This window comes from Chiloscyllium plagiosum, chromosome 24 (genome assembly GCF_004010195.1).
Source record: "Chiloscyllium plagiosum isolate BGI_BamShark_2017 chromosome 24, ASM401019v2, whole genome shotgun sequence".
NCBI lineage: Eukaryota > Metazoa > Chordata > Chondrichthyes > Orectolobiformes > Hemiscylliidae > Chiloscyllium > Chiloscyllium plagiosum.
In genome coordinates this window covers 4841793-4854515 of record NC_057733.1, presented here as the reverse complement: position 1 = coordinate 4854515, position 12723 = coordinate 4841793, and the positions used below count along the sequence as shown (strand labels likewise).

General features: G+C 42.7%; 1 protein-coding gene across 2 annotated transcripts in view; it reads right to left on the bottom strand.

Annotated features, from left to right (window-relative positions):
* Positions 1–12723, bottom strand: part of LOC122561991 (importin subunit alpha-4-like) — a 121912-nt gene that overhangs the window by 11386 nt on the left and 97803 nt on the right. For both annotated transcript variants that reach the window (XM_043714347.1, XM_043714348.1), the window contains 4 exons: positions 10817–10921; positions 9047–9118; positions 8522–8684; positions 8343–8437 (listed from right to left, as the gene is read on the bottom strand). In XM_043714347.1, the coding sequence (XP_043570282.1) occupies positions 8343–8437; positions 8522–8684; positions 9047–9118; positions 10817–10921 (435 nt within the window). The remainder of the gene's footprint in view (positions 1–8342; positions 8438–8521; positions 8685–9046; positions 9119–10816; positions 10922–12723) is intronic.

The following is a 12723-nucleotide window of genomic DNA, read 5'->3' as shown; positions in this document are numbered from 1 at the left end:
GTGGATTCCAGAACTGGACACAATACTCCATCATTTTATTCAGCATCATTTCGCTGCTCTTAAACCCTATGCCTCAACTAATAAAAGCAAGTATCCAATAAGCCTTTTTAGCCACTTTATTTACCTTTCCTGATACCTGACATGCACACCAAGATCTCTCTGAACCCGACCATTCATCATGTATTCTGTTGCCTTGTTTGTCTTGCCCAAGTGCAATAGGTTGGCCTACACTCATTGGAACTTAGAAGAATGAAAGGCGACCTCATTGAAAGATTCGTAGGTGACTTGACAGGCTAGATGCAAAGCGGTTGTTTCCCCTTGTGGGAAAGTATAATTCCAGAGGAAATAATCTCAGGATAAGGAGTTGCCCATTTAAGATGAAAATAAAGAATTTCTTATCGAATCATAAAGTCATACAGCATGGAAACAGACCCTTTGGTCCAACTCATCCATTCTGACCAGATATCCTAAATTGATCTAATCCCAGATGCAGCATTTGGCCCCTTCCGACTCATGTAGCCATCCAGATGCCTTTTAAATGTTGTAATTGTACCGCCTCCAACACTTCCTCTGGCAGCTCATTCCATATACACACCACCCTCTGCGTGAAAAAGTTGCCTCTCAGTTCCCTTTTAAATCTTTCCCCTCTCACCTTAAAACTATGTCCTCTAGCTTTGAACTCCCCACACTGGGAAAAAAATACCTTGGGTATTCATCCTATCAATTGCCCTTATTGATTTAAGAAACTTCTAGAAAGTCATCCCTCAGCCTCCAATGCTCCAGAGAAAAAAGCCACAGCCTTTCAGCCTCTCCCCATAGCTCAAAACTTCTAATCCTAGCAATATCTTTGTAAATCTTTTCTGAATCCTTTTAAGTTCAATTATATCTTTTTTACACTGAAAACAAAATATGCTGGAGATCACAGCAGGTCAGGCAGCATCTATAGGGAGAAAGCAAGCTCTGATAAAGAGTTATCTCGACTTGAAATGATAGCTTGCTTTCTCTCCATGGATGCTGCCTGGCCAGCTGTGATCTCCAGCATTTTTTGTTTCCCGTACAGAATCCAACATCTATAGTAATTTGCTCCAATATCTTTCCTACTGCATGGAGACCAGAATTGAAGGCAGCATTCTAAACGTGGCCTCACCAATGTCCTGTACAGCTGCAACATGAACTTCCAACTCCTGTACTTAATGCACTGACCAATGAAGGCAAGCGTGCCAAATGCCTTCTTCACCACTCTGCGAGTTCACTTTCAAGGAACTATGAACCTGCACCCCAAGGTCTCTTTGTTTGGCAACACTGGGCAGAACTTTACCATTAAGTGCATAAGTTCTGCCGTGATCTGCCTTATCAAAATGCAACATCTCACATTTATCTAAATTAAACACCATCTGCCAAACCATGACCTATTGGTGCATATGATCAAGATCTCATTGTACCCTGAGGTAACCTTCATCACTGTCCACTACATCTCCAATTTTGGTGTCATCTGCAAACTTACTAACCATAACTCCTCTGTTCACATCCAAATCACTGATATAAATGATGAAAAGCAGTGGTCCCCACACTGATCCTTATGGCACTTCACTGGTCACATACTACCTGCCTGAAAAACAACACTCCAGCACCACCCTTGTCTCTGTTGGCAGCGGCGTGGGAACCAGAGCTACATATCTGAGAAGAGGGTAGAGGATGGGGCAGTGACAAGATGTAGTGAATATATCAGGGAGGTTTTTCATGTGATGAAACAAAGGGATCAGTTAAAGTGTGTCTGCTTTAATGCAAGGAGTGTCAGAAATAAGAGTGATTAACTTAGAGCCTGGATCAGTAATTGCAGCTATGATGTTGTGGCCATAACGGAGACATGGGTTTCACAGAGGCAGGAATGGTTGCTAGATGTTCCAGAGTTTTGAACGTTTAAAAAAACGGGGGGAAGCTTTGTTAATCAGAGAGTGCATCATAGCTACAGAAATGAAGGTTCTCAAGGAAGGTTTGTCTACTGAGCCAGTATGGGTGGAAGTTAGGAGCAGCAAGGGAACAGCCACCTCATTGGGGGTTTTCTACAGAACCCCCAATAGCAGTAGAGAGATCGAAGAACTCATAGCCAGCAGATTTTGGAAAAATGCAAATGTAGCAGGGTTGCTGTTATGGGTGACTTCAACTTTCCCAATATTGACTGGAACCTCCTTAGTGCAGATGGTTTGGATGGAGCCGTTTTTGTCAGGTGTGTTCAGGAGGGTTCCCTTACTCAGTATGTAGACAGGCCCACGAGGGGAAAGGCCATTTTGGATTTGGTGTTCGGCAATGAGCCAGGACAGGTGTCAGCTCTTGCGGTGAGAGAACACTTTGGTGACAGTGAGCACAGCTGCCTCACATTTACCATAGAGGAGAAAGTGAGGTCTGCAGATGCTGGAGATCAGAGCTGGAAATGTGTTGCTGGAAAAGCGCAGCAGGTCAGGCAGCATCCAGGGAACAGGAGAATCGACGTTTCGGGCATAAGCCCTTCTTCAGGGCCATTCCTGAAGAAGGGCTTATGCCCGAAACGTCGATTCTCCTGTTCCCTGGATGCTGCCTGACCTGCTGCGCTTTTCCAGCAACACATTTCCAGCTCACATTTACCATAGCCTTGGAGAGGGAAAGGAGCAGTTACCATGGGAAAATATTTAACTGGGGAAAAGGAAATTATGACACTATCAGACAGGAGTTGGGAATTACAGATTGGGAGCAATTGTTCCACAGAAAGGGCACAACAGACATGTGGAGACTGTTTAAGGAGCAGTTGTTGCGAATGATGCATGCATTTGTTCCTCTGAGACAGGTAAGAAGATGTAAGATTAAGAAACCTTGGATGACAAGAACAGAGGAGCTTCTCATCAAAAGGAAGAAGGCAGCTTATGTAAGGTAGAAGAAGCAAGGATCTAGCACAGCTTTAGAGGATTATAGGCTTACTAGAAAGGAGCTCAGAAATGGACTGAGGAGAGCCGGGGGGGCACAAAAAAGGCTTGGCAGGAAGGATTAGGGAGAACCCAAAGGCATTTTACTGATACGTGAGGAATAAGAGAATGATCAGGGAGAAGGTCGGGCCAGTCAGGGATAGCGTAGGAACTTGTACGTGGAGTCTGAGCAGTTAGGGGAAGCTCTAAATGAGTTTTTTCCTTCGGTTTTCACTAAGGAAAGGGACTTTGTTGTGAATGAGAACTTTGAGGAGACGGGAAACAGCCTTGAACAGATCAAGATTGATGACGTTGATGTGCTGGAAATTTTGGCAAACATTAAGATTGATAAGTCTCCATGGCCAGAACAGATTTATCCTAGGCTGCTCCGGGAAGCGAGAAAGGAGTTGCTAAGCCGCTGGCAAAGATCTTAGCTCCCTCACTCTCCACGAGAGTCGTACTGGAGGATTGGAAGGAGGCGAATGTTGTTCGTCTTTACAAGAAAGGCAATAGGGAAATCCCTGGCAATTACAGACCAGTCAGTCTTCCGTCTGTGGTCAGCAAGGTTTTGGAAATAATTCTGAGGATGGGATTTATGACTCCTTGGAAAAGGCATAGCATGATTGAAAGTGCTTAGCATGGCTTTGTGAGAGGCAATCATGCCTCGCCGATCTTATTGAATTTTTTGATGAGGTGACAAGACAGGTTGACGAAGGTCGGGCAGTAGATGTGGTGTACATGGACTTCAGCAAGGCGTTTAATAATGTTCCCCATGGTAGGCTTATTCATACAGTCAGGAAGTATGGGTACAGGAAAATTTGGCTCTCTTGAATCAGAATTGGTTGGCTAACAGAAGGCAAAAAGAGTGGTTGTAGATGGAAAGTATTCTGCTTGGAGGTCAGTGTTGAGTGGTGTCCCGTAGGGCTGTGTTTGAGGGCCTCTGCTCTTTGTAGTTTTTATAAATGACTTGGATGAGGAGGTTGAGGGGTGTGTTTGTAAAGTTGCAGATGACACAAAGGTTGGAGGTGCTGCTGATAGTATCGAGGGCTATTATAGGCTGCAGCATGACATAGACAGAATGCAGAGCTGGTCTGAAAAATGGCAGATGGAGTTCAACCTGGATAAATGCGAAGTGATGCATTTTGGAAGGTCAAACTTGAATGCTGAATATAGGATTAAAGACAGGATTCTTGGCAGTGTGGAGGAACAGAGAGATATTGGTGTCCAAGTGCAAAGATCCCTCAAAGTTGCCACCCAAGTGGATAGGGTTGTGAAGAAAGCATATGGTGTTTTGGCTTTTATTAACAGGGGGATTGAGTTTAAGAGCCACGAGGTTTTGCTACAGCTCCACAAGTGACTGGTGAGACCACACTTGGAAGACTGCGTCTAGTTCTGGTCACCCTATTATAGGAAAGATACGGAGACTTTGGAGAAGGTGCAAAGAAGGTTTACCAGGATGCTGCCTGGACTGGAGGGCTTCTCTTATGAAAAGCGGTTGACTAAACTCGGACTTTTCTCTCTGGAGAGGAGGAGGAAGAAGAGAGGCGACCTGATCAAGGTATACAAAGTAATAAGAAGCATGGGTGGAGTCGATAGCCAGAGACTTTCCCCAGGGCAGGATTGACTGGCATGAGGGGTCATTGTTTTAAAGTTTTAGGAGGACGGTATAGAGGAGACGTCAGAGCTGGTTCTTTACGCAGAGAGTTGTGAATGCATGGAATGCGTTGCCAGCGGTGGTGGTGGAAGCAGAGTCATTGGGGACATGAAAGCGACTGCTGGACATGCACATGAACAGCAGTGAATTCAGGAGTGCGTAGGTTAGGTTATTTTATTTTACATTAAGATTAATCCTCGGCACAACATCGTGGGCCGAAGGGCCTGTTCTGTGCTGTACTTTTCTACGTACTATGTCTCATACCTTCAAGCCAATTTTGTAATCGAAATGCTCTCTCTAATCAATGTGATCTAATCTTGCTAACCAGTCTACCACGTAGAATCTTGTCAAATGCCTTGAAGTCCATATCGGCAATGTCTACTTCTCTGCCCTCATCAATTTCTTTGCCACTTCTTCAAAAAACTCAATCAAGTTAGTGAAACACAATTTCCTATGCACAAAGCCATGTTGAATATCCCTAATCAATCCTTGCCTTTACAAATCTGTCAGAATCCCCTCCAACAACTTATCCACCACTGATGTCAGGCTCATCTGTCTATAGTTCCCAGCTTTTCCTTACTACCTTTCTTAAATAATGGCACCATATTTGCCAACCTCCAGTCTTTTAGTACCTCACCCATGACTATCGATGATACAAATATCTCAGCAAGGTGCCCTGCAATCCATTCCCTACCTTCATATAGCGTTCTAGGATATACCTGATCAGGTCCCAGTGATTTAATCGCCTTTATGTGTTTTAAGACGTCCAGCATCTTCTCCTGTAATATGGACATAGAATCATACAGTCTCTACAGAGTGGAAGCAGGCTATTCAGCCCATCAAATCCACACCAGCCCTCCAAACAACATCCCACCCCGACCCACCCCACTACCCTTTACCTAAAACTCTACACTTACAATGGCTAATCCACCTCATCTTTACATCCCTGGACACTATAGACAATTTAGCACGACCAATCCACCTAACTTAATACTTTCCAAAATATCACGATTCATTTAAGTCCTCTAGCTTCCATGTCTTTCTCCACAGTAAAAACGGATGTGAAATACTCATTTAGTGTCTCACCCATCTCCTGTGGTTCCACACAAAGACATCTTTAAGGGGCTCTATTCTCTCCCTAGTTACTCTTTTGTCCTTAATGTATTTGTAGGATCTTTTTGGATTCTACTTAACTCTATTTGCCAAAATTATCTCATGTCCCCTTTTTGTGCTCCTGATTTCCCTCTTAAGTATACACCTACTGCATTTCTAGCCTTCTAGGGATTCAACCGATCACAGCTGTCTGTTTGACATACGCTTCCTTCTTTTTCTTGACCAGAGCCTCAATTTCTTTTGGTTTTATTGTTAGCCACTAACAGTCCCCATTAACAGCTATTCACTCTCTTAGCCAGATCGTTATCCACTCATTTGTCTGTCCAACTGTTCTTCTCTCTCTTTGGGCTCTATCTCCTCCTTAGCCCCTCTCCCTACCCTATCTTCTGCATATAAACTGATATTTGCCTGGCTACTATCAGTTCTGAGGAAGAGTCACTGGACCAAAAACGTTAACTCTAATTTCTCTCCATCGATACTGCTGGATCTGCTGTGCTTTTCCAACAATTTCTGTTTTTGCCACCATTTTCTAGCCATCCAGCATTCCCTACATTTGCCAGTCTTGCCCTTCACACTAACAGGATCATACTCTCTCTGAACTCTCATGATCTTATTTTGAAGGCCTCCTAGCAAATCTCCCCACCAGAATATTGGTGCCATTCCAATTCAGGTGCAACGAGTCCTTCTTGTACAGGTCACTTCTATCCCAGAAGAAATCCCAATGATCTAAAAAAAGTGAATCCCTGCCCCTTGCACCAGCTCCTCAGCCCCTTCATCTGCCCTATCCTCCTATTCCTACTCTCAGTAGCACATGGCACTGGGAGTAATCCAGATAATGACTACCCTTGAGGACCTACTTTTTAACATCCTGCCTAGCTTCCTATATTGTCTCTGCAGAACCTCATACCTTTCTCTTCCTATGTCATTGGTAGCAACGTATACAACAACTTTCAGCTGGTCACTCTCTCCTTTGAAAATACTCTGCACCTCTCCAAGATATCCTTGATCTCAAGGTGACAACACACCATTCTGATGTCTTGCTGTTGACCACAGAAACATTTGTCTGTGTTCCTGACTAGACAGTCCTCATCACAATCGATCACTTGGAATCTAACATCTCTCACATTACAGTAGAGCCAGTCATGGTACCAGAAACTTGACTATCCATGCAATATTGCCCTGAGAGGCCATCAGTCCCACAGTATCCATACTTGTTTGAGATGGGGACAGCCACAGGAAACCTCTGCACTATGTGCCCATCACTCCTACCTCTCTTTGCTGTAACCCATCTACTTGACTGTAGCTGTGGTTTTTCTACCTTCCTGAAACTGCTGCCCATCATACCCCTGGCTCTTCATTACCTCAACTGCCACTCCAACCAATCCATGCGATCTGATAGGATTTGCAACCAAACTCTTCCGAGAGACATAATAGTCAGGAACACATTGAAATGCCCCCTAATCTCCCACATCCGACAGGCAAAGCACATCACTCTACTAAAGATCCTTAACAATGTACAGATGCAGAATATACTCAAAAAATAACCACAACACACTTTCTCAAAAACTCAGCATTAGCAGAGTCAGGCTATTGAAAACACTGTTCTGCAATAACTTAATACCTATCTTTTATATTAAAAATTTAACCAGGAATAGATCTCAGTAAAACATAAAAAAAACACTCACCTCTTCACAATTATAGAATTACAAAAGAAAATTAAGATCCATAAGTTTAAAAAGTTCTTAATTATATTAAAAATTTAACCAGGAATAGATCTCAGTAAAACATAAAAAAATACACTCACCTCTTCACAATTATAGAATTACAAAAGAAAATTAAGATCCATAAGTTTAATAAGTTCTTAAATCAAACACTCTGAAATTGTCACTGATCACTCCCAGCTGGCATGTATAGATCTGATCATGAGGTCTCCCAAGGTCAGCTGTGGAACAGCACTGAACTGTTTGTTTTTCTTTACTGATCTCCAGAGATGTTTGTAATTTCACATTCAGTCACTTCTTCTCTCAAAGGGGAATGAATCAGTGGAATTCTTTACCACAGAGGGTTGTTGAGTTTGGGTCATTAACTATATTCAAGGCTGACACAGACAGATTTTTAATCAGTGGGGGAGTCAAAGATTATGGGGAAAAGGCAGACAAGTGGAGTTGAGTATTATTAAATCAGCTACAATCTCAGTAAATTATGAAAAAAAACCATAATAAATCAAATGGCTTAGTTTTGCACCAAAATCCTTTGTCCAAGGATGCTTCCTCTTATAGAACTAGAACTAGGGGTCATTGTTTGGAAATAACAGATCACCCACGTAAAACAGAGATGAGGGGAAATTTTTGTCTCTCAGAAGATTGTGAGTCTTTGGTCTTGAAAAGCAGAGGCTTTGAGCCTTTTAAGGCAGAGGAGGACAGTTACTCGTAAAGGGATGAAAGGCTGTCGGAGGTAGATAATGTAGTCTAAAGGTTACGATCAAAATCAGCCATAATCTTATTAAATGACAGCAGGGTTGTGAGGCTAAACAGCCTTCTGCTGCTCCTTGCCTGTATGTTGTATGTACCTGTAAAATTAGCAAGATTAATGAGCACAACTTTTCTATGAGATGATGCAATGATTACAAACTTTCTCACCTCTTCACCACAAAAGTAGTGGTCGATGATCTCAAAGGCAAGCTTATAGATGTCCTCATTCTCATGCTGTTGCAAAGCTTCAATTTTTTCAAGTCCTGGGAAGTTTAAGGGAGTTAAATATTTTAGACTTGAGATACAGTTTGATCTGAAACAGGCGATATTGAAAGCATTTCACTTACCTCCACACTCCTCTATCATTTCAACTAAAGTATTCGTGTCAGAACCAGCCACTTTCAGAATGTTATTTAGACCATCAAGAACCACCTGAATCACCTGAGGATCTTTCACACCAAGCAATTTACAGAAAGGAGGGATAACATTCTGCTGTACGAGATATTCAACCTGGAAAGCAACAAGTAAAAAACTCTTAATGTAATAAATATCAATATCTATATGGGGAATTGATGGCAGAATGGCAATCCAGAAACCAAAGCTAATGTTTAAAATTAAAATATGTTTTTGTATTTGAAATGCACTGTGCGCATTGTATGAAAATTAAACATTATAACCAGATTAAAGACAGATTGTAGGATTTATTTTTCCGGCTGACTATTGTGTTAATGTTATGTTGCATTCTTCCAGGAACTGTGTGATGAGGATAATGAAGGATGTACAGCTCCATGAGAACTACTGGTTATACATTCTGCTACATGCATCGCCTCTAAATGTGCTGGTGCATCAGCATAACCAAAAAGTACAGTTACCTGTTCCTTTCTCCCACTAATTGTCAGGTTACTGATGGCCCATGCTGCTTCTTTCTGAGTCCCAAAATCTCCCTAGAAGGAGAGATAACAATAATTTGTGGCTAGTTATTGAGTATTTAATCATAAAAAGCACATTGCAAATGGCTTGAACCCCTTTTACACATAGCTGGTTCAGAAGCTTGCTCCAATCCAACATTAGTGTGAAAAATGGTGTGGAGGTGCAGGTGTTGGACTGGGAGGGACAAGGTCAGAAGTAAGGGCTTTTGCCTGAAACTTTGATTTTCCTGCTCCTTGGATGCTGCCTGACCTGCTGTGCTTTTCCAGCACCACTCTAATCTAAAGTCAGAAGTCACACAACACCAGATTCAAAGGTTTATGTGAAATCACAAGCTTCTTTGTCAGGTGAAGTGGAGAGAAGCGCACAGTCCCAGACTTGTCATTATCTCTCCGCCTATATATTCTGTGCTTCTCTCAACTTCACCTGACAAAGGGGTCTGCTGCCGTGTGACTTCTTACTGATGTTAAGAAAAATCAAAGATTGTTAAAGTCTGGAAGAGAAAGAATAAATCAAACTCAATCTTCACAAGGTATAAAATAACTCAGGATAAATAAAACCTGATGTAACCAGAGAAGAGACATAATTTGCACTTATTTGAATTTACAAATTAGGAGCACGAGTAGGCCATATGGCTCCTCTAGCCTCTTCCACCATTCAATAAGATCACGATTGATCAGTTGTGGTTTTTCTTAAATAATTCGAGATTGTGGGCATTGCTGGCCGGTCTACCTTTATTCACCATCCCTAGTTGTCCTGGAGAAGATGGTGAGCTACTTTCTGGAACTGCTAAACCTAACTCTGAACTAAACACAGTATTCTGGTCTTATATACACCCTGTATAGCTGCAGCAAAACATCCTTACTTTTATATTCCATTCCCTTTGCAATAAATGACAACATTCCATATATATTTACATATAATATTGGGACAAAGCGCTTCATTACAAATTACTCTCAAACAGAAGTCATTGTTGTGCAAACAAGGCAGTTAGCTCCGCACAGCAGGATCACATAAAAAGATAAGATACAACTAGATTCCCTTTTTGACGTATGGAGAACAAGGAACAGTCATCAAGACACCAGGAAACTTCATGCACTCAAGTGATGACATGGAACATTTAACATCAACCTGACGAAGCAGATTAACTGGCCCAAACGTGTAAAATGCTGGAGAAACTCAGTAGGTTTGGCAATCTATGGAGACAGACTTTCCACAGATGCAGCCAGGCTGGCTGAGTTTCTCCAGTGTTTTGTGTTTCTTTTATATTTCCAGCTTCCACAGTATTTCATTGTTTAGATTAACTCTCTCTCTGATAGTGCAATATTCTCTCAGATCTGATTCTCCAAGACTGCAGCAGTCCCTTAGCACTGACCCTTCCACAGTGCATCACTTCCACAGCACTGATCCCTCAATAGCAGAGATCCCTCAATACTGACCTCCAACAGTATAGCGTTCTCTCAATCTGAATCCTCAAGTGCCCAGTGTTCCCTCAGAGCAGAGAGCATTATCTGTAGGCTCATTTGAGTAGACAATTGTTTGCTTGGCCAGGAAATGGTAGTATAACTGATTACGCTGGACACATCAATGAGCAGGTATTCGTGTAGGCAGGGTAACAGCCCCATAATACAGAAACAAAAATGCCAAGGATACTAAATGCTTAGTTTAAAAAAAAAGTCCAGTCGTGCAGGTTGACCCACCAGGAAGTTACTTACTTTGGTGAGATGATGAATGATCATGGGAATGAGCCCAGCGTCAATGACCGACTGCACTTGCTGCTGGTTTCCAGCTGTGACATTTGAAAGGAACCACACTGCTTCCTAGACACAACATTAGTACAGTTCAGATCGCATTACATCAAATATTGCCAGAATGACTTATTGATATTAGATAAATCAGAAGTTGAAAAGGAATCATTATATTTTACAGTACAGAGGCCATTCAACCCATCACATCTGTACCAGCTCCCAAAAGAGCTACTCAGCTAATCCCATTCTACAGCCCTATCGCCTTCAAATATATATCCAGCTGTTTTTGAAACTCCAATTGATTTTGCCTCCACCACCCTTCGAGACAGCGCATTCCAAATCCTAACAACTCTATCAGTAAAGAAATTTCTTCTCATCTCACTCTCAGCTGTCTTGCTGACAACCTTGAAATTGTGACCCCTCATAACTGACACAGCAACCAGCTGGAAACAGAATATCCTTCTTTACTCAGTAAAAAGTATTCATAACTTTGAACACCCCAATCAGATCACCTCTTAATCTTCTCTGCTGCAAGGACAATAGGCCCAATGTCTCTAATCTTACCTTGAATCTAAAATCTCTCATTCCTCATATAATTTCAGTAAATTTCCTTTGCAATGTCTTCAATGCATTAACATCCTTCCATAAATAAGGTGCCCAGAACTGAACACAACACTCCAAATGTGACCTGACCAACAATTTGTTGAGGTGTAGCATCACTTCCTTCTTTTTATACTCTATGCCTCTATTTATAAACCAAAGCCTTGGGTGGCACGGTGGCACAGTGCTTCGCACTGCGGCCTCACAGCACCAGAGACCCAGGTTCAATTCCCACCTGAGGCGCCTGTCTGTGTGGGGTTTGCGCATTCTCCCCGTGTCTGCGTGGGTTTCCTCCGGGTACTCCGGTTTCCTCCCACAGTCCAAAAAATGTGCAGGTTAGGTCAATTGGCCATGCTAAATTGCCCGTAGTGTTAGGTGTAGGGGAATGGGTCTGGGTGGGTTGCTCTTCGGAGGGTCGGTGTGGACTTGTTGGGCTGAAGGGCCTGTTTCCACACTGTAAGTACATAGAACAATACAGCGCAGAACAGGCCCTTCGGCCCTCGATGTTACGCCGAATGTGAACTATTCTCAGCTCGTCCCCCTACACTATCCCAAAATCATCCATGTGCTTATCGAAGGATTGTTTAAATCTCCCTAATGAGGCTGTGTTAACTACATTAGCAGGTAGGGCATTCCACGCCCTTACCACTCTCTGTGTAAAGAACTTGCCTCTGACATCTGTCTTAAATCTATCACCCATCAATGTGTAGTTATGTCCCCTCGTACAAGCTGACGTAGGAAAAGGTCTTTCACTGTCTACCCTATCTAACCTCTGATCATCTTGTATGTCTCTATTAAATCCCCTCTCAGCCTTTCCTCATAAGACCTTCGCTCCAGACTAGGCAACATCCTGTAAATTTCCTCTGCACCTTTTCCAATGCTTCCATATCCTTCCTGTAATGGGGCGACCAGAACTGTACACAATATTCCAAGTGTGGCCGCACCAGCGTTTTGTACAATTGCAGCATGATATTGCGGTTCCAGAACTCAATCCCTCTCCCAATGAAACCTAACACACCATATGCCTTCTTCACAGTACTATCCACCTGGGTGGCAACTTTCAGGGATCTATGTACATGGACTCCAAGATCCCTCTGCACATCCACACTACCAAGAATCTTTCCATTGACCCAGTACTCTGCTTTCCTGTTATTTTTCCCAAAGTGCATCACCTCACATTTAGCTGCATTGAACTCCATTTGCCACCTCTCAGCCCAATTCTGCAGTTTATCCAAGTCCCCCTGCAACCTGTAACATTCTTCCACACTGACCAC